The sequence below is a fragment of the Elephas maximus genome, chromosome 6, assembly GCF_024166365.1.
Source record: "Elephas maximus indicus isolate mEleMax1 chromosome 6, mEleMax1 primary haplotype, whole genome shotgun sequence".
NCBI classification, from domain to species: domain Eukaryota; kingdom Metazoa; phylum Chordata; class Mammalia; order Proboscidea; family Elephantidae; genus Elephas; species Elephas maximus.
The window spans coordinates 5,896,346-5,919,222 of NC_064824.1; the positions used below are offsets into that span (position 1 = coordinate 5,896,346).

A 22,877-nucleotide genomic window follows, 5' to 3' on the forward strand; every position below is an offset into this window, starting at 1 on the left:
ATGTGCCAAGGAGTGCAGGCAGCCTCCAGGAGCCAGAAAAGGCAAGGAAATGGGGCCTCTGGAAGGAATGCAGCCCTGCCAATGCCTTGGTTTTAGCTCAGTGGGACCTATTTTGGACTTCCGACTTCCAGAATTGTGAGATAATAAATGTGTGTTCCTTTAAGCCACTAAATTTTTCGTAATTTGTCACAGCAGCAAAAGGAAATTAATAGAGGGGAGACATGCTACTTCCCATGGAGGGTGATGTCAGTGCTTCATATCCTGCAGCAGGTTTCTGAAGGCTCTCACTGCTCTGGCAAGAGACAAAAATATGTTCTTACCACAACTTCGGGGGCACTGGTGGTTCAGAGGAGAGTTCTTGTCTTCCACGTGGGAGACCTGGGTTCAATTCCCAGCCAATGTTCCTCACGTGTAGCCACCACCTCTCTGTCAGTGGAGGCTTGTGTGTTGTATGATGTTATACAGGTTTCAGCAGAGCTTCCAGACTAAGATAGATTAAGAAGAAAGGCCTGGAGATCTACTTCCAAAAAATCAGCCAACTGGGTCTGATCTCATCGTGCCTGGGTCATCATGAGTCAGGGGCCAACCTGATGGCAGCTAACAACCACCACCACCTATTCTCCCTCCCTCACCTGGGCGAACACCACTAAATGGTCGTGCGTTCCACTCCATGGAGCCCGGCTGTGAGTCCCATGCCCACAATTCTTAGGCAGCCAGTTCCTGCCATTCGGGGCAGAGCTGCCAACCTGGTTATGTGACCTCTTCCTTGGTTCGCCCTACTTCTGCTGTGAGTGGCATGTTCCACAATTCACTGTGCCTACTCTCTACCAGGCTCTGAAGATGCTACAAGGAGTCAGACGTCATAGCCCACCTCCGGGGCTTCCAGTCTGGTTAGGAAATATCAGCCACCAGGATGGCGGTCTACCTGTGCATATTTCCACATCTCTCACCTCCAGAAGGTCCACACTGATGTGGTTTTCTCTCTAACAAGCCCTGTCTGAAAAGACTCACTCTTGGATGTCCAGCCCCAGCAGATGGACTTGTTCCTGAATGTAGCAAAGGGGAGGCCAGGAAGGTACTGGGGGCTAGTTACTCAGGCAACTCCTGCCAGCAGGCAGTCCACACCCTCTCCTCCACAGGCCACCAGGCAGGTCCAGCCTGCTGGCAATAGAGCTACAGCAGAGCCGCAGGCCTGCTCAGGCCCCCACCCTCACACCCGAGAACGAGGCCAGCAGCAACCCTCTCTCTGCCCGAGGCCACACTGGACTAGGAACTGGATCACAGCTGCCATCTCCAGGAAACAGTCCAGGCTGATGAGATGGAAAACAGTGATGGGCGACTACAGGGTTAGGCAAGAAAGGGAAAGAGGAGAAAATGTCTTTATCCCCAGCAGGAAGCCACTGCAGAAAGAAAAATGGCGTCAGGCCTTAAACATGAAGCTATATAGCCAGGGCCCCAGGAGGAGTCTCTTGATTTGATTCTTAGGGGATCCTTAATGTGAGTACCTATGGGCAACTAGAAAGTACTTGGGAGGACCAAAATCTAAAAATGCGCAAACCATTGTAAATTGAGCCGAGCACTACTACATCCAGAGACCCTGACATTTCCGGTGAAGGCTGAGTAGATGCCACACCTAAAAGAATATCTACAAAGGGGCAAAGGCCATCACCCCAGGACCCTGCAGCCCATCCTCATCCAGGGGTCCAGGCTGAAAAGAGTCCAGCCACGAGGTAAGCACAGGCAGGAAGTATCAACAGATGGGATCGCAGGGCTGGAAGGAGCACGTGAAGAGGTTGTCCTACCTTGAACACCTTGATCTGGCAGCTGGCAGAGTGCAAGTGCTCGGTGTATTCTCCATTTTCATTCTGCTTAAACGTATCAATCTGCACCCGGAAGGGCACACCCTTCTCACCCCCGTGCTTCCTTGGGGTGAATTCTGTGCTGATGCAGTGCACCTGGAAGGGGAGACATCGGGCAGGTAGCAAGGGTAACAGGTGGGGGGAGTGTGGGCTCGGTGTCTCTCTCCAGACGGAGGTCTCCATCCCTGCCTCACAAGGTGCAGACTTGCCTCAGCCTCCCAACTCTCCCCACCTCCGTCCCCTCCATCAAGCTGATGGCCCGTACCCTGCCTGCACCTTTGTCCCTTTACTTCAGAGACCCTGACTGACCCAATGAGGCCCACCCTCGCCCCTCGCCCTGAGACCTCTCTCTCCCTGGGTGACTCACACACATCCAAGCAGGGACACAGCTCAGCCCTTAGTCTCTCTATGGGCCTGTGTCCAGGTTACTTTAGGCAGGCTAGAAGAGTAACCACAAGACTAGAACCATTTCTGTATGTCTGTTACACAGAAGGCTCGTGATGTAACACTGACGACAGCAAGCGTCTACAGAGTAATTACAGTGGGTCAGGGGCCACATTGATGGCTTTAATTCATTATTCGATTTAGTCTTCATAACAAATCCCTATGATAGGTTCTGTAGAAAATAATACCACTGGCAGAGGGGAAATGTTCAAAGATGTGAAGGAACTGGCTCAAAGACACACAGAAGTGAGAGAACTGGGGTCCATCTAAAGCCACAACATCACAGCCAGGTCCTTCGCCAGCTCTGTCTATCACAGCATCTAGCACAAGGCTGGATACAAACCTGGTGCCCAAAACTAGTGTTGATCATTACAGACCAGAAACTACTATGAAAAAATGTTTTACTTTCCAATTATTTGTGCTACCAAGTGCCTGTTTTTAAAAAGCATATGTATTCTATAAGCAAAATCCAAGCAGACTTGGAATTCTAAAACATTCCAAGTCCTTTTCCCTAGCAGCCAACCAGCACCATGGGTCTGAGCCACACTCAGACTTTCTCTCTCTCCTTCAATTTCCTTCCCTGGAACAGGGGACAGGAGGCCACCAGCCCCCTACCCAGATAGGTTGGTTTTGAGGAGATGCAAAATAAACCCAAAGCCCTGGCTTCCCCACAGAGGGTAAAGTCCCCTTCCACTCACCTGAATGAATGCAGAAGCTCGCTTTGAAGGGTCCCACAAAAACTCAACTGCATTCAGCTGTGTCGGGCTGGCCCTGGGGTCCAAGATACCAACAGACAGTGGAATATCTGTACACACATACACACACATAAAAGTGCAATCGTCAGCCACTCCAGGTAGTCAGGAAGGACCCTCATTACATGTGCAAATTCCTTAACCACAATTTGAAATGCCAAAAGCTCAGGATTCAAAAGTTGTGTATAGTCATTTGGCAAAAAGCCTGACTTAAGCTAACATGAAGCTGTTTGTGGTTTTTATCCCATTTGGTATGAACAGTCATTTCGCCTTGCCACAGAAATATGACTGTTTGATGGTCTATTGAATACATGACGCTAGGGGTATGTTGTCGTGTACCACAGAGTTGATTCCTACTCATAGCAACCCTATAGGACAGAGTAGAATGTCCCCATAGGTATTCCTCTTTACGTACTGTTTATGGGAGCGAATCGCCAGGTGTCTTCACCCATGGAGCTGCTGGTAAGTTAGAACTGCCAACCTTTCGATTAGCAGCCAAGTGCTTAACCATCGTGCCACCAGGGCTCCTCCTATGGGTATATGTACCCCCACCCCACCCTCATTATCATTCTAACTTCTGAATTCCAACACCTATCTGATCCCAAGAGTTGTGCTTGAAGGACTATGGACCCAAATCCCAAAATTCCATTTTCATTTCCCATCTCTGTGATGCCCGCCTCCCCCTTCATCACTTATCAAAATCCTCTAAGGCATGCTTCTTGTGCAAATCCTTCCCTGACACCCCAACAGCAGGCCTTTCTTCTCCCGTGAAAAGGGGTCTCCATGAGGCAAGCCCAGGTGGCATCTTCACTCTGCAAGCTCCCACCACCACTGCACAGGGTGGGGGGCACTAAAGATCCCAGCCAGGCATGGGTACAGATGGTGTCCAAGAAGGGCCTTGCGTGACTTTGGGCACCTCATGCCCCACCTGGCCAGGCAACTCACCGATGTCCAGGATGCGGTCCCCTGGGCGGCTCCAGCGCCAGCCCTCCAACTGCTGGTGCTCCATGTACTGCAGCCGGCGGTCATGGAACACCACCCGGATGATGCTCTGGGGTGGGGGGTAAGGGAGAGCAGGGAGGTAGGTGAGGACTGCCCAGGAGCCTCACTTCCTCCCCCAGCCAGGGCAAGCCCTCCCTACCTTCGAGGCCCCTCCTCCTTGGGTTCCCGCAGTACTATATCTTCCTCAGAACCCCAATAATGCTCATAACAGCAGCAACGGTAATAATGAGGACTACTGTTATGGGTTAAACTGTATCCCCTCAAAATATGTGTTGGAAACCTAACCCCTATGCCTGTGGGTGCAGTCCTTTATGGAAAGGTGGCTTCTTTGTTATGTTCATGAGGCTATCTCAGTGTAGGGTGTGTCCTAAACTGAATCACTTCTGAGTTATAAGGAGCAGCAAAGACACAGTGACCAGACAACACAAACAGGGAAGACAGATGCCACGTGAAGATTGCCAAGAAGCCGAGGAATGCCGGGGCTTCGTAAGCGGAAACAGACCTGTCCCCCTAGAACCAATGACCTGGTTTCGGACTTCAAGCCACCTGAGCTATAAGAAAATAAATTTCCATTCTTTAAAGCCACCCACTTTTGGTGCTTCCGTTAGAGCAGCACTAGATACCTGGGACGATTACTAACTACTTTAAATACATTTCATATTTGTGAATCCCTTGGTACAGACGAGCGAAGTAGAGCTCGGGAATTCAGTAAATGACAAAGCCAGGACTTGGATCTGAGTCCTTCCAATCCAGAGCCCATTCCATCAGCACAAACCATGCTGGCTCTCAACTCTGACAACCTGTCCCCAGAGCACAGGACTGCATTGCATCCATGAAGTCCAAGTTGAACACCACTTCTTCCTCTGTAGTCTTCCAAGCCTTCCGGCCTATTCATGACCTCCCTTCTTCCTCTGTAGTCTTCCAAGCCTTCCGGCCTATTCATGACCTCCCTTCTTCCTCTGTAGTCTTCCAAGCCTTCCGGCCTATTCATGACCTCCCTTCTTCCTCTGTAGTCTTCCAAGCCTTCCGGCCTATTCATGACCTCCCTTCTTCCTCTGTAGTCTTCCAAGCCTTCCGGCCTATTCATGACTGCCCTTCTTCCTCTGTAGTCTTCCAAGCCTTCCAGCCTATTCATGACCTCCCACAGCAGCCCAGATGCTCAGACCCTAACCAGCACCATGTGGGAGGGGAGCAGCTCCGCCAGCCTTACCTTGACATATTTTGTGTTCAGATCTTGAAAGTCCCCCAGCTTCCGGTTCTCTAGGAGTCGGATTTCGTAAGACTGACCTAGAAGGGGATAATGGTACATTTTTCATTGCTGAATGTTCTCACATTTGGGGTTCACCCAGCTATGGGTCTTCTCAGCATGCTCAGCACCTGCCCAGGCCTTAGCCAGCTCAGACCACTCTTTGAGTTGGATACCCCCAGTTTCTATATTCAGCCTGCTCATGCCTATGACACCCCAGATAATGTGCCACTATGACAGAAGAAGAGGGAAAAGGGAGGAAAAACCTCTACAGCTTTCAAAAACATAGAATCCAACAAAATATAGTTAGCACTACAATGACACAGAACACAACTTCATCTTTCTTTATTAAAAAAAAATCTCCGTCTCCCCATACACTTGGATGGAGAAACAGGTCCTTAAATTCATATAAGGAGTAAATAACTGACCATGCCTTTCTGGAGAGTAGGCTTAAAAGCATGAATAAAAGCCTGTTAAACATTGTCTCTAATTGCAGAATGAAAAACATTTCCAGTTTAAAGAATTTCATGCATTTGAAAGGGTGTGGGTATTCCATTTGGTGACATATAACCAGCGCAAGCTGGTTAAAGAATGCAAACAGAAAAAAGACACATCTATAATAAAAATAAGAAACTTAATTTTTTTTCTATAATAACAATAAGAAACTTAAAAGTTATCTATGAATAACTGGAAGAAAACCACACACAGTTTACTGAAAGATGAAATACAGCCTAAATAAATAGGATACACCATGCTCCTAAATGGGACAACTGAATATTGAATGGTGTCGATATCAATTTTTTCCAAAATAAATAAGTATAAATAGGACTCTAAAACAACCTGGCTTATATCACAACTTAATAAAGGACACTTTACAAATAAGAGAGAATAAATTATTTAATAATTGGTATTAGAAAGTTTGATTAACGTATCTTAATTTTAATAATGATAAACTCACAAGAAGTTGTGAGGCCCCAGGCACCCTTCACTCAGATTCCCCCAGTGATGACATCTTCTACAACTGTAGTTCATTACCAACCCCAGGAAATTCAGGCTAGCACAGTACAATGAGCTATAGACAATTAGTCAGATTCTCCTGGGTTAGCATGTACTCATTTGTTTGTTTGTTACGTATGTATATACCAGTTGCTGTCAAGTTGATTCCAAGTCATGGTGGCCCCCTGTGTGTTACAGTAGAACTGTGCTCCATAGCATTTTCAATGGCAATGACCTTCCAGAACAGATCTCCAGGCCTCTCTTCCAAGGTACTTCTGGGTGGGTTCAAACAGCCAATCTTTAGGTCAGAAGCCAAGCACTTAACTGTTTGTGCCGCCTAGGGACTCCATATGTATGCATTAAAAAAACAAACAAACCAATTGCCATCCAGTCGATTCTGACTCATAGTGACCCTATAGGACAGGGTAGAACTGCCCTATAGGGTTTCTAAGGCTATAAATCTTCATGGAAGCAGACTGCCACATCTTTCTCCCGAAGAGCAGCTGGTGAGTTCGAACCACCAATGTTTCAGTTAGCAGCCGAGCACTTTAACCACTGTACCACCAGGTCTCCTATGTATATATATAAACCAAAAGAAAAACCAAACCTATTGCCATCAAGTCGATTCCAACTCATAGCAACCCTACAGGACAAAGGAGAACTGCCCTATAAAGTTTCCAAGGAGCAGCTGGTAGATTATCGAACTGCCGACCTTTCAGTGAGCAGCCAAGCTCTTAACCACTGTGCCACCAGTGCTCTCTCTCTATAAATAGGTCTATGGCATTCTTACACTTGCACGGATTAGCTATTTTTTTTTAAATCTAGATCCACATCTCATAGGAGATGTCAGTACAAGTTGCCACTGGATTAAAAAATCAATTTCTTAAGGTTTTATTTTATGTTAACATGAAGCAACTGCTTATCACTCAATAGGGATGGCCTTTGTGAGCCTAAAAATCAATGGAAAAAAAACAATTCTAGCTATACAAAACTTAAAATAGGTACATACGTGTGTGTGTGTGTGCGTATGTGCATGTATAAAACTTAAACACAAACTAGCAACAGCCACAAACCAAATGGCTAATGGCTTTAAGATAGCTAAAAAGCAATTGATAAAAAAGAAGAAAAAAATGCTCCCCGTGGCGGGCTGAATATTGACCTCCAAAAAGACCTGCCCACATGCTAGGCTCTCAGACCTGCCCACACCCTAGGCTCTGAGATCTGCTAATATAGCTTTATTTGGAAAAAGATCTCTGCAGATGTAATTAAGTTAAGGATCTTGAGATGAGGAAATTATCCAAGATTATCTGAGTGGGCCCTAAATCCAATGACAAATGTCCTTGATAGAGACACACAAAGGAGACAAACAGAAGAATGCAGCAATGTGATCACGGGGGCAGAGACAGAGTGATGCAGCCACAAGGAATGCCTGGAGCCACCAGAGCTGAAGAGGCAAAACAAGGAGTTCCCAAAGGGAGCACAGGGGAGTTCAGAATTCTGGCCTCCTGACCCGTATGGGAATACGTTTCTGTTCTTTTAGGCCAACACGTTGTAGTAATTTGTTACAGCAGCCACTGGAAACTAATACTCCGCCTGGTGAATGGTGGAATGGGCAAAGAATGTGCAATTAAATCATTCCTTCCAAGTGTTTGCTGAGAACAGCTATGCGCCCAGCACTGTGGGACCACCTCCTGAAGACAAAGGGAGAGCACAGCAGATGCAACGTGTGCGTCACAGAGCTCACTCACCCGACTCCTGCCAGGCCAGGAGTGAGGCTGGCCTCCCTTCTCAGGAGGGTGGGACCCTCCCCACCTGGTTTTTACAAACTTATCCTGCATGACCCACAAACATTGAATGAGTGCACCAGACCCCCAGCACTGCTAGGGGTGGTGTACCAGCCATCAGACAGAAGAGGCCCAAAGCCCAAACTCTCATCTTGCCCACATGCCTATTCAGAAGACGTAACTCATAAAAGGGTTTTGCTGACCTACTTGACCCTTATAAGCTTTCTGAAAAAGCCAGATTTTTTAAGATACGCTTCTGGGCTCCTGAACCAAGAGTCCAACCCTCCCTTGAACACTAAAATAAAATGGAATCTCACACACCTTAACTGTTTTTTCTGTGTCCTTTATCTGCCCCAATGGAAAATGTAAGCTGCTCTGGCATGAGGCTCAAGATCCAAGTTGTCATTACCAGAAGGTTACAGGGCCCCCAGGACACAATTAGTACTGACCCCAGGCTCTGCAGGGTAACCTCAGCTCATGCCAAGCAAGCAGCAACCCCTGCTCCATGCACAGCATTTTCCAAGCCCAAACATAAGGAGCACCTCCAACTCGAAGATCTCCTGTACCAGGCAATATGAGCAGGCAATACTCCTCCATCAGCAGCCAAATATTCTTTTTCATGGCTTCCTCTCACGCATACACTCTAGAGTTCCTCTCCAGCCATACCACACCTCCCCCCACTCAGGTCTCCACATTGGACTTGCACCTTCCTCCATACGCCTTCCTCAATGTCAAGTGCACTGTGGCCAGACTGACTTCATGACCCCACTCTCACAAGGCACAGTGACACCCAGGTCACTCATGGTCATGCCCCAGCTGTTTCATGACAGCTGAATCACCTCACGGCGCACAGGTATTTCTCTGCTTGAAGAGTACCATTTCTGGGCATGGATGGGGCTGTGGACAGTGGGCCTCATGAAAGTACAGTGGTGCCTGTCTTCTCAGAATCATACAGTCTGGGACATCAACTATGCGCTCAGCAAATCCTGAACTCTAATTTCACATTCTCTGCAACGTTATTCTAAGCTAGAACTACAGAATCTGCGAAAGTAAGACACTTCCCTGCCCTAAAAGGGTTGGCCATCTTCTGGAGTACATCAAACAGTACAGGAAAAACGCTAACATATGGTAGAATATGAAAAGTTCCCTGGAGAGACAGGAGAGCCAAAGGCTGGTAATACTCACCCAATTAGGAGTGGGGAGGAGTGAAAAGTGAGGAAAGGCTTAAACAAGGAGACAACAAGTGAGATAGGCTTGGAAGAGTGGGCACGACTTCTACAGTCAAGGGATAGAATTAATAACAAAGCAATCCAAACCAAAGGTACAAGCAAAGGTGAGTGGTGGGTAGGGAGAGACATGCCTCTAGAGAATAATAGCCGTAACATCTTTGGATGCTCAAAAAACAAACAGTTGCCATCTAGTGATTCCGACTCATGGCGAACCCACGTGTGTCAGAGAATTGTGCTCCACAGGATTTTCAATGACTGATTTTTTAGAAGTAGATCACCAGGCCTTTCTTCTGAGGTGCCCCTGGGTGGACTCAAACCACCAACCTTTGGGTTAGCAGCTGAGTGCTTGACCACTTGTGCCACCCAGGGACTCCGTTTGCATGCTTACCCTATAGCAAACTCTGCTTCTGTGCTAGCTCACCTTAATCGCAGAACAATCCTATAGCAGCAGTTACACTGACAACAAGCCTCAACTGACAGCAGGAAGCAGAGGCTCAGAGAGGTTACCTGACTCGGGGCAAGCTCACACAGCTCACACATTTCTCCTTTCTGGAGAGCCTCTGCCTCCACTGTGTAGACCAATCAGTTTTCCTACAGCATCCTATGGCATATAAGCATATAGATGGCCCGACCCCACCATCCCTACCCTGAGTTAAAATGGTCTTGTTCTTCCTTCTTGCCTTCAGGACTAGCAGTGAAGATGATGCCCAGAATGACCAGCTCAACTTGTCGGGTGACCCTGGACGAGGCATGTTGGCTCCAGTCTCTCCTTCTCTGTAAAATACTCTGTTTACTATGTTCTAAACAATGATCATGGAGGAAAAACAAAACACTACAGGAAGTGATGGTAAAGCCTGTTCCGATTTCAGACTTGTGAAATGCGGAAAAAGAAAAGGTTGTTCTTAGAATCAAGGAAGTAGGGTAAAAAATAACCAAAATTCATTTGCTGTCCAGCTCTGTACCCCAATATCGCTAAGCCCCTTACATGCACTATTTTATTTAGTGCTCTCAACAATCCAAAAAGGAAGATCCATGTTGCTCCCACTTTACAGATGAGGAAATTAAGTTCAGAGAGGTTAACCAACTTGTTGAAGATAAACCCAGATCTGTCTGCCTCCAAAGGCTGAGCACCAGCCGCTGGATTATCCATTTCACATTTGCTAAACTACTGCAAAGGATATCTGGTTGCTTCAAAGGTCCCTCCTAGCGCTAATATTCAGAGTCTGTACATTGTATTTCCTAATTTCCTGATATTCATTTTATTTCATGACCCTCTTCTACACACCTAAACTTCCCCCTTCCTTTAATGCTAAAATTCCTAATACCTCGTGAACTTGGTTCTCTGAATCAAGGTAGACCACAGAAAATCCGATCTATAGATTCAACGCAATCCCTACAAAAATTCTAACAGCCATTTTTGCAGAAATGGAAAAGTTGATCCTCAAATTATATGGAATTGCAAGGTGCCCCAAACAGCTAAAACAATGTTGAAAAAAGACAAAGTTGGAAGGCTAACACTTCCTGATTTCAAAACTTACTACAAAACTACAGTAATCAAAACAGAGTGGTACTGGCATATGGACAGACATATAGATCAATGGAATAAAACTGAAAATCCAGAAATAAATCCATATATCTATGGCTAACAGATTTTAGACACGGGTATCAGGTCCATTCAGTGGGGAAAAAATACTCTTGTCAACAAATAGTATGGGACAACTAACTGGTCACCCACCTCATATCATACACAAAAATTAACTCAAAATGAATCAATTGCCTAAATCTAAGAGCTAAAACCATAAAACTCTTAGAAGAAAGACTAGGGGTAAATCTTCATGGCCTTGGACTTAGTGATAGATTCTTGGATACAATGCCAAAAGTACAAGCAAAAAAAAAAAAAAACTAGATACTTCATCAAAATTACAAGCGTTTAAGACCAGACTTACTGGTTGGACAGAGACTGGAGAAACCCCAAGAGTATGGCCTCTGGATGCCCTTTTAACTTGGTACTGAAGTCACTCCTGAGGTTCACCCTTTAGCCAAGATTAGACAGGCCCATAAAACAAAACAAGACTAAGTGGGTACACCAACCTAGGGGCAAGGACGAGAAGGCAGGAGGAGACAGGAAAGCTGGTAATGGGGAACTCAAGGTGAAAACAGGGTGAGTGTTGATACATCAGGGGGTTGGTAACCAATGTCACAAAACAGCATGTGTATAAAATGTTTAATGAGGCACTAATTTGCTCTGTAAACCTTCACCTAAAGCACAATTAAAAAAAAAATTGTTAAGACCTTGAAATTTCCAGGTCAAAAACAATTGTGATTAATTATGATGAATAAATGTATCTACCCAACCAATTACAAAAAATTACAAACATTTGTGCATCAAAGTACATTATCAAGAAAGTGAAAAGACAACCTACAGACTGGGAGAAAGTATTTGCAAATCAGATATCTGATAAGAGCTTAATATCCAGAATGCATAAAGAACTCCTACAACAAAAAGACAAACAGCCCAATTAAAAAAATGCACAAAGGGCTTGAATAGACATTTCTCCAAAGAAGATATACAAATGGCCAATAAGCACATGCAAAGATGCTCAATGTCATTAGGAAAATGCAAATCAAAACCACAATGAGATCCCACCTCACACTCATAAGCCACCCTACAGGACAGAGCAGAACTGCCCCATAGAGTTTCCAAGGAGCAGCTGGTGGATTTGAACTGCTGGACCTTTTGGTTAGCAACCACAGCTCTTAACCGCTGCACCACCAGGGCTCCTCACACTCACTAGAATGACAATTATTAGAAGAATGAAAAATAAAAAGTGTTAGCAAGGCTGTGGAGAAATTGGAACTCTTATCTACTACTGCTAGGAATATAAAAGGGTGTAGTGGAAAACAGTGTGGTGGTTCCTCAAAACGTTAAGCGTAGGATTACTGTATGATCCAGAAATCCTACTCCTAGGTGTATACCCAAAAGACTTGAAAGCAGAGACTCCAAGCAAATACTTATATACAAGTTCACTGCAGTATTATTTACCATGGCCAAAAGGTAGAAACAACTCAGGTGTTCATTGACAGACAAATAGATGAACAAAATGTAGTATGTACATACAATGGAATAGTATTCAGTCATTTTAAAAAATGAAGTTCTGATACATGATATAACATGGATGAAACTTGAAAATATTATGGCAATTGAAATAAACTGGACACAAACATTGTATGATCCCACTATATGAAAAATCTACTATAGACAAATTCATAGAGAAAAAAGTAGATTAGAGTTTACCCAGGACCGGCGGAGGGAGACAGAGGGAGTTATTCCTTCACGGGTAGAGAATTTCTGTTTGGAGTGATGGAAAAGTTTTGGAAATAGAGGTGATGGTCACACAACACTGAATATACTTCATGCCACTGAACTACCTGCCCAGTTTAAAATGATTAAAATTGGCAAATCTTATATAATTTTTAAATATACGTGTGTGTGTGTGTGTGTGTATGACGCACCTTAGGGGGCTGATCAATATATCATCACACTATAGAACCACCAGAATGGAAATAAAAATGAGAATGTTCATGCATTGTGAAGGATGTAACCAGTGTCACTGAGCAATTTGTGTAGAAATCATTGACTGGAACTAAACTGCCATGTAAACTTTCACGGAAAACTCAATAAAATATCATTTCAAAAAAATAATAAATCAATAAATCTCCACAATGTGGCATAAGGTTTGATATTCAATTCCAACTCATAGTGACCCTATAGGACAGAGTAGAACTGCCCCATAGGGTTTCCAAGGAGCACCTGGCAGACTTGAACTGCTGACCTTTTGGTTAGCAGCCACAGCACTTAACCACTACGCCACCAGGGACTCCTAGAAAGAGTTAAACCAGAAGCAAATTTGGCAAGGCTGAGAAATCTGTGTATCGGGCACATGGGTAATTCTATTAATCTTTGTGGTATTCAATAGATGTGAAATTAAAATATTCCACACACTCAAAATAATGAAGTGGAAGAAAAATACTTGGAGCCAGTTGTCACTCTGCTTTGCACTATGGTTGCGTGTTTTTGACTTTCCGGCCCCACCTTATGGGCCTGGGCTCCACTGCTCAGCATTCGCTGGACAAACTCCCACCTACCCCGTGTCAGCTACTTGGTGGGTGCAGAACATTCCAAGCCACTAGCTGGAGCAGCGTTCACCACCCTCATTCACTCATCATCCATGATTCTGTCACATCAAGAACCAGCTCCACGGTGATGAACCTTTAAACTTTTTAAACTTACTTTTTTTTAATGTGTATCACACCTACCTATTGAAAATCATAATCATATGCCATAAGTAAACAGTCATAAAAATTACACAGATATTCAGATACCAAAGTTCTTCTACATACCCTAAAACTATCTTGGGTACCTGGTTAAGTGCCCAGGGTTGGGGCCTGGGTTTACATCTGGGCTGCACTACTTACTGATGGTGTTAAAACCCACTGGTGTGGAGTTGACTCATGAAGACCCCGTTAGTGTCAGAGTAGAACTGTGCTCCACAGGGCTTACAATGACTTTTTGGAAGTAGGTTGCCAGGTCTTTCTTCCGAGGTATGCCTGGGTTAGCAGCCTAGTGCTTAACCACTTTCCACCACCCAGGGACTCCACTGATGGTGGTGGTGGCTGTTATTGTAGTTGCCACGGAGTCGATTCCAACTCACGGTGACACCAAGCACCCTTGGATAAATCACTCTGTTTGGGAGCCTCAGTATTCACAAAAGGTGGACAATATTAATACTTAGCTCATAGAGCTGTCGGGAGTATTAAAGGCACACCTAGCAGAAAGCCTGGCACACTGGGGTCTTCTACCTCGCCCTCAAAAACCCCAGCCCAGTTAGGTGGAACCAGACTGTGAAGGTGAAACCCCCCCAGCCCAGTGAGGTGGAACCAGACAGAGAAGGAGGCCTTGCAGAAAGACATCCAAGGCAAGCTCCCACCCAGATGGTAATTCCGACCCTCCCAAGGTCAAGGTCAGGCTGCTAAAGGCCTTTAAAGGAACATTCAGCCAGGCTAGCAGGGAAGGAACCCCAGTATCAACACTTTGTGATGTAAACTGGCCCTTGGCAGGCAGCCACCACCCAGTCCAGAGGAACCAAGGTGACCCAGGGCCACACACACACTCAACCCCCCCTGCAGGGCCACAACCCTCTACCCTACCCCCATAGGGCCTGGCCCAGCACTATCAGCAGGAGAAGGGGCAGGAGCTCCTGGGGCACCCATGGGGACTGCAATGCCACACCCACTGGCATGGACCTGAATGGGTGCCCAGTCTTCCTTCTACCCTCACCTTACGGCTGTTCAGACTCCATTCTATTGCCTTTCCTCACCTCCACTCGACACAGGGTAGTAACAGAAAGGAGACAGGGGGCAACAGATAGAAAAATAGAAGAAAGACTAAATAAAGGATGCCTGTTAGACATTCTACACTGTGCCCAGCCCAAGGCAGGTGCTGGACAAACCTGTTTCCTTCCCCTTCCCCCATGCAATCCACAACACCTAATAAGTTCTAGCCCCAAACCCAAAACCAAACCCGCTGCCGTTGAGTCAGTGCCAACTCATAGCGACCCTACAGAACAAAGTAAAACCATTCCATAGGGTTTCCAGGGCTGTAAATCTTTATGAAAGCATACTGCCACATCTTTCTCCCAGGGAGCAGCTGGTGGGTTCCAACTACTGACTTTTCAGTTAGCAGCCGAACACTTAACCACTGCGCCACCAGGGCTCGTTTTAGCCCAAGGATCAACAAACTTTCTGCAGGGGCCTGAGAGTAACAGTGTTTGACTTTCTGGGCCATAAGATCTCTGTGGCAACTACTCAACTCTGCCCTTGTGGGGAGAAAGCAACTAGACAATAGAGAATAAATGGGTGTGGCTATGTTCCAATAAAACTTAATTTATGGACACTGAACTATGAATTTCACATCATTTTCATGTGTCATGAAATATTTTTCTCCTTTTGATTTTTCCCCCAACTGTATAAATATAAAAATCATGCTTAGCTAAAAAAAAAAAAAAAAAAAAAAAAAAAAAAAACTCATACCAAACCCTCTGCCGTCGAGGTGATTCCAACTCATATCAACCCTATAGGACAGAGCAGAACCGCCTCATAGGGTTTCCAAGGAGCAGCTGGTAGATTTGACCTTTTGGTTAGCAGCCGTAGCTCTTAACCACTGTACCACCAGGGCTCCGTGCCTTAAAAACAGGCAACATAAAAAAATTAAAAAAAAAAACAGGAAACAGACTTACATAAAATATCTAGGATAACTAAGTGTATAGAGACTAAAGTTTTTTAGTGGTTACCAAGACTGGACAGGAGGATGGAAAAAAAGGGGTATTTGGTGTTCAGGGGACATTAAGCTTCTGCAAGGGTTCTGGGGAAATTTGGAAACAGATAGTGGTAACGGTTGAACAACATGATAAACCACTAATATTACTGAACCGTACAAGTGAAGAACATTAAGATGGCAAACAATTTGTTATATATAGACCTACTCTTCATTTATTGACTATTTTGTTATCAGATATTTTGCATTTACGATGACAGTAAAAAAATCTACCATCCAGCTATTTGGCACATTAACAACGTATGCCTGGCAGTAATGAATGCGAAGGTGTGAGGCAGGAGTAACACTGGCTGTAATGGTTAATGTTATGTGTCAACTTGGCTGTGCCATAATTCAATGGTTTGGCAGTTAGTAATGACGTAGTTTGGTAGCTATGTAATGATGTGATTTTGCAGTTATGTAATGATGTAGTCATCCTCCAATTTTTGTGATCTGATGTAGTCATCCTCCATTTTCACATAACACCAATTTTAGCATAACGGCCTGGTCTTAACCATGTCAATAAGTGAGGAGTAAGTGTATGTATTTACCACAATTAAGAAAAAAACAGGAGGTGGGCTGATTGTGGATCACCCTCTGTTCTAGGTGGTTGGGGTGTGGTTCCACCACTCCCTGTTACTGGCCCAGGGACTCTCCAAATCCTTCTTCTAGTTCAGGGAGTTCCTGAGGAGTTTCTGTCTCCAAGACTCTAACTCCTGCTGATCTCTTCCTTCCTCCCAACTTCTTGCAGTGCTTGGTGACTTTGACTCCCAGCATTCTTGCACAACTGTCAAGTCACAGCTCCTCCACCAAACATGAAGCTCTCTGACAATAGACCTGCTACCAGTTCCTGAACCAGGTTCACACACACACCCAGCCCCTCATACAGTACTGGCATATGACAAGTTTTCAGTTAATGGTGGAAGAATTTGATATTAAATTCCCCAGAACAGTTAACTGGGCAAGGAGGGACAATTTGAAGAGTGAGAACGGTTGCACAACTTGAAGCATGTGATCAATGTCACTGAACTGTACATGCAGAAACTGTTGAATCAGTGTACGTTCTACTGTGTATATGCTCAACAACAACAAATTAACTAAATAAATAAATTCCCCAAAGCAAATAACAGAGCTGGAACTAGTCAGCCAAACCAAGAAGCACGTCAAAAGATGCTCAACCTTACTAGTGATTAAAGAAATACCAAATAAAATAATGCAATGCCAGTTTCATCTAACAGATTGGCCAAGATTGAACAAATGGCTAACATCCTCTGAGTACAAAGATGTGTGGAAATGCACCCTCCCACATGCTGAAAGTGGGAGATAATGTCATAGCCTATTGGGTATTTTGACAATACCCATCAATATTAAAATGCACATAGCCTATGACCTTGTCTCCAGAACTGCCAACACATGTGCTTAAAAATATTTATATGTGGTACAACCACTTTGGAAATCTATCTGGCGTTATCTTAAACTACCATACAACCCAGAAATCCCACTCCTCAGAATATACCCTAGAGAAACAAGAGCCTTCACACAAACAGATATATGCACACCCATGTTTATTGCAGCTCTGTTTACAATAGCAAAAAGTTGGAAGCAACCAAGGTGTCCATCAACAGATGAATGGGTAAATAAATTGTGGTATATTCACACAATGGAATACTACGCATCGATGAAGAACAGTGACGAATCTCTGACACATTTCATAACATGGAGGAACCTGGAAGGCATTATGCTGAGCGAAATTAGTCAGAGGCAAAAGGACAAATATTGTCTAAGACCACTATTATAAGGTCTTGAGAAATAGTAAAAACTGAGAAGAACACATACTTTTGTGGTTACGAGCGGGGGAGGGAGGGAGGGAGGGAGAGGGTTTTTTATTCCTTAATTAGTAGATAAGAACTGCTTTAGGTGAAGGGAAAGACAACACTCAATACATGGAAGGTCAGCTCAGCTGGACTGGACCAAAAGCAAAGAAGTTTCCAGGATAAAATGAATGCTTCAAAGGTCAGCGGAGCAAGTGCGGGGGTCTGGGGAACATGGTTTGCGGGGACTTCTAAGTCAATTGGCAAAATAATTCTATTATGAAATCATTCTGCATCCCACTTTGAAATGTGGCGTCTGGGGTCTTAAATGCTAACAAGCGGCCATCTAAGATGCAGCAATTGGTCTCAAACCACCTGGAGCAAAGGAAAATGAAGAACACCAAGGACACATGACAACTAAGAGCCCAAGAGACAGAAAGGGCCACATGAACCAGAGACCTACATCATCCTGAAACCAGAAGAACTAGTTGGTGCCCGGCCACAATCGATGACTGCCCTGACAGGGAGCACAGCAGAGGACCCCTGAGGGAGCAGGAGATCAGTGGGATACAGACCCCAAATTCTCATAAAAAGACCAAACTTAATGGTCTGACTGAGACTGGAGGAATCCCAGCGGCCATGCTCCCCAGACCTTTGTTGACACAGGACAGGAACCATCCCCGAAGACAACTCATCAGAAATGAAAAGGACTGGTCAGCGGGTGGGAGAGAGACGCTGATGAAGAGTGAGCTAATTATATCAGGTGGACACTGAGATTGTGTTGGCAACTCTTGTCTGGAGGGGGGATGGGAGGATAGAGAGAGAGGGAAGCAGGCAAAATTGTCAAGAAAGGAGAGACTGAAAGGGCTGACTCAAGAGGGGGAGAGCAAGTGGGAGTAGGGAGTGAGATGTATGTAAACTTATATGCGACAGACTGATTGGATTTGTAAACGTTCACTTGAAGCTTAATAAAAGTCATTAAAAAAAAAAAAGCAAGCTGTGGAATAGTATATGCACAGTGTGATTGCACTTCCATTTCCAAATAACTGTTATACACATATCTCTATATCTGTGGAAGAATAAAGAAAAGTCTAGTATGTGCATCTAAAAGTATGGAGAGAAGGATCTTTCTCTTTTAAATTATATAAACCAAAATGAAACCCATTGGCATCGAGTTGATTCCTACTCATAGCGACTCTACAGGACAGAGCAGAACTGCTCCAGAGGGTTCCCAAAGCTGTATATCTTTACGGAAGCAGTCTGCCACATCTTTCTCCCACGGAATGACCAGTGGGTTTGAACAACTGACCTTTCCGTTAGCTGTGGAGCACTTTAACCACTAGAAATATATTACATGTGAATTTGAAAAAACATACAAAACAAAGAAAAGGGAGGGGAGAGTCCCAAATACTGGTCCAAGCATATAACAGGCACTTGCAATAATAGTGATTGGGATTTATTCTTCTAATGTCAGGCTGGTACCCGAAAGTCAGTCAGAAAGATGGACATTTGGGCAAGAGTCTTCATCCAACAGAACGCTAAACACATGCAGACTATGCCAGACATATAAAAGTATTCCAACTCAGGGTCTCACTGGGACTGTGTCCATTCTAGACGGAAGGAAAGAAAGGTCCAGGAAGGTGGTGGCATGCAGGCCACACTGCTAGTTAATGGCAAAGACTCAGCAGCAAGCATCCTGGCCCAAAGCAAAAGGGGAGAGGGGAGCTGAGGTCAGGCTAGATACGGTGGGGTTGAGTCCCGAACTTCCTGCCTCCCGGCTGCCTGACTGTGGGCAAGTTCTTGAACCTCTCTGCATCTCTTCATTTGGAAAGTGGTGATAGCCACTTTGCAGACCTGTTGTGAACATTAAATGAGATTGTGGACTTCAAGCCTGGCATGTAATAAATACTCAACAAATGTCAGTTACCATTACCATTACCACTTCCAAGCAACAATAGTGTTACATGAACTGTTATCCGGCACCAACCACACACTGGTCACTGCGCTCAGAGCTCACAAATAAACTCATCCTCCAGCCCTCACAGCAGCTTCCTGCACTGAGTGGCCTACTTGTCTGGCCAAGGTCACCATGTCACAGGGACAAGAGCAGCTGTGCTACCTCCTCTGGACCACCAGCTGTCCTCTGGGGGTCTGCTGCTGCCAACACAGCAGTGCCCAGGGCCAGGCCTGCCCCTCCCTCCTTCCCCTTGGGCCATGCCCACCAGATGCTCTGCATCGCAGTGTCCACAGGCCAGCACAACTCTGCCCACCTAGTGGAACTCACACAGGGCCTCCTGCCCAGATCACGGTGTTCCCAAGAACAGGAGGCAATAGCCCGGGCCAGCAAAGATTTACAGGTTGTTTAGTCTCCAATAGCGATTAGTTTTGGTAATTAATGCCACATAAAACATAATGGAGGCCATCATTACCCCAGAGAATGGCTGGCTGAATGCCAGCAGTCCTGTGATTCCAGCAGATGGAGGAAAGCATAACAGTGCACTCTCTACGTCCAGCACAAGCCAGTACCGTCTTGTCACTTGCGTGTGTGCAGTGCTATGTGACAGGACAGAAACTGCATGCAATGGACACAGCATGTTGACACAGAACCCCCCACACAGATGGCGCACTGCAGGGAGACAGCTTTGCAATCAACACTCATGTCCTGATCCTATGGACCACAACCTGTGTGATCCTGCCCTCTCATAGCCGCTTAGGGCCACTGTGGACTAGGCCTGTGCCTGGCACCCAATGGATACCTAATCAGTACTTGAAAGCTTGCATGTATGTGTGTGTGTATGTGTGTACAGAAACAACAAAAAAGGGTAAAACATATTCTGGAGGTTCCTTGGAGAAGAGGCTGTATACAGGGCTGGAGCAGGGGAATACAAGATGAGCAGTAAACATCTTACAGTGCCAAAAAGTGAGAAATGCTCAAAAAAAAAAAAAAAAGAAGGGAGCATGTCAAGGACCACAGGAGCCAATCTGAAGGAGCTTCCAATCGCCTAAGCTGGAGGATTTGAGCAAGAAAATAAATAACAAATAGCATGAAATTTTAACCTATAGAATAAAAATAATATTCCTGAGCCCACATTGATATAATAAGTGCATAAACTAATAGCAGAAAAAGGAAAGCTCTTCCTTGCAGTAGAATTCCACTTAATAAATGCAAAAAAGAAAGGGGAAACAGAAAATCCCCATTAGGCAAACACTACAGTGCTCATTGGTGCCGACGGGAGCCCCCAATGGATGGTAAAATTATTGGGCAAAAGTTTGAGGAAATTCAGGATATCAGCACAGTCTCCAAGTGTTACCACCCCCCCCGATATTTATTAATTACAAAAAAGGAAAATAGTAACTTTACAGAGGACAAACCTGGCAGATATTATCTTAAGGAAATGATCAAATTAATATCACCAGTGTCTTAGCCATCTAGTGCCGCTATAACAGAGATACCACAAGTGGATGGCTTTAACAAAGAGAGATTTATTTTCTCGCAGTCTAGTAGGCTAGAAGTCCAAATTCAGGCCATCAGCTCCAGGGGAAGGCTTTCTCTGTTGGCTCTGGAGGAAGGTCCTTGTCATCAATCTTCCCCTGGACTAGGAGCTTCTCTGCGCAGGAACCTCAGGTCCAAAGGACATGGTCTGCCCCCAACACTGTGTCCTTGGTGGCATGAGGTCCCCAATTCTCTGCTTGCTTCCCTTTCCTTTCATCTCTTGTAAGATAAAAGGAGCTAGAGGCCATATCCCAGAGAAACTTCCTTTAGATTGATCAGAGATGTGTTCTGAGCTAGGATGTTACATCCCACCCTAATCCCCTTTAACCAAAAGCAGAGATTATGATTTACAACACATAGGAAAACCACAAAATGGAACATAGCCTCACAATAGTGGGAATCCTGGCCTAACCAAGTTGACACGTATTTTGGGGGACACAATTCCATCCATGACACTCAGCAATAAGAAATATGGGCATCACATATCCAGTAGGGTACACTGACAAAAACACGTCAATATCCTGTGGCATCCTTGCCATTAATACTAGTCGCTGTTGTTCGCTATGAGTCAGAATCAACTTGAAGCCAGTGGGTTCGGTTTTGGTTTGATTGTTGTTACTGACCTCAAGTTGGACCCTGATTCATCATGTCGACCCCATGCACAATGGAACAAAATGCTGCCTGATCCTGCGCCATTCCCATGATCTGTTGCAGATCGGACAGCTGTGATCCACAGGGTTGTCACTGGCTCATTTTCAGAAGTAGTACCAGGCCTTTCTTCCTAGGACATCTTTGTCTGAAAGCTTCACTGAAACCCGTTCAGCATCATAGCAACACACAAGCCTCCAACGACAGAGGGTGGTGGCTGCACCTGAGGTACATTGGCCAGGTCCTCCGCATGGAAGGTAAGAATTCTACCACCAAACCAATGTCCTCCGACAATGCATAACTGCAATCCAATGATTTAAAAAATCAGATAATGCTTACACAACATGGTGTCACTGAATTGCATACATAAAAATGGTTGAAATGGCAGCCATCCAAGACACAACAGTTGGTCTCTATTCCCCTGGAGCAACAGAGGAAGAAGGAGAGTCAGGAATAGGAGGAGGAAATGGAATGTGTGGCTAATTGCCTCCATCAACAACTGCCTCCTTTGCCAACAGACCAGAAGAACTGAATGGTGCCCTGCTACCTTTAATGAACATTTTGATCAAAGGTTTTATAGAAGAATCCTGATCAAAAGGGGAACAATGAGAACAGAATTTCAAATTCTCAGGGACTCCAGATTTTCTGGAGCCATGGAGGCTGAAATTATTGCCCTGACATAATCTTTAAACCTTAAACCAGAAATACGCCCCGAAGTCTTTTTAAAACCAAACAATAATTTAGTTTAACTAGTAAAGAATGTCTGCCTTGAGCATTATGCTCTTTTAAGAACTATCTATATGAGATCAAACTGACAACAGCAACTCAAAAGATTAGATAGGAGACTTAGGGGGCAGTGAATTTATGTTAAAGGGAAGAAACAACTCAGAAAAGGAGGGTGAGAATGGTTGCACAACTTGAAGAATGTAATCAATGTCACTGAATTGTACATGCAGAAACTGTTGAATTGTATATATTCTGCTGTGTATATTCTCAACAACAACAAAAATAAATTATTTAAAAAATGATGAAAACCCTATGAAGCAGAGTTCTATTCTGACACACACAGGGTAACCAAGAGTCGGAGTTGACTTCACGGCCATTGGTGATGGAAGCTGGACTGGTCTTATGCAAATCTATCACCACTTCTGGTCACTTCAGTGACCCAGTCTCCTATCTTGACATACCACTTCTTTTTTTTTTTTGTCTCTTGGTGTTCTCACTTTCTTTACTCCAGTTC

At 44.9% G+C, this 22,877-nt stretch overlaps 1 protein-coding gene across 1 annotated transcript in view; it reads right to left on the reverse strand.

Moving 5' to 3' along the window:
* Positions 1-22,877, reverse strand: part of TFCP2L1 (transcription factor CP2 like 1) — an 88,301-nt gene that overhangs the window by 36,971 nt on the left and 28,453 nt on the right. Inside the window, exons 3-6 of the mRNA XM_049889061.1 lie at positions 5,268-5,344; positions 4,001-4,106; positions 3,002-3,108; positions 1,803-1,955 (exon numbers count right to left, since the gene is read on the reverse strand). Of these exons, the coding sequence (XP_049745018.1) occupies positions 1,803-1,955; positions 3,002-3,108; positions 4,001-4,106; positions 5,268-5,344 (443 nt within the window). The remainder of the gene's footprint in view (positions 1-1,802; positions 1,956-3,001; positions 3,109-4,000; positions 4,107-5,267; positions 5,345-22,877) is intronic.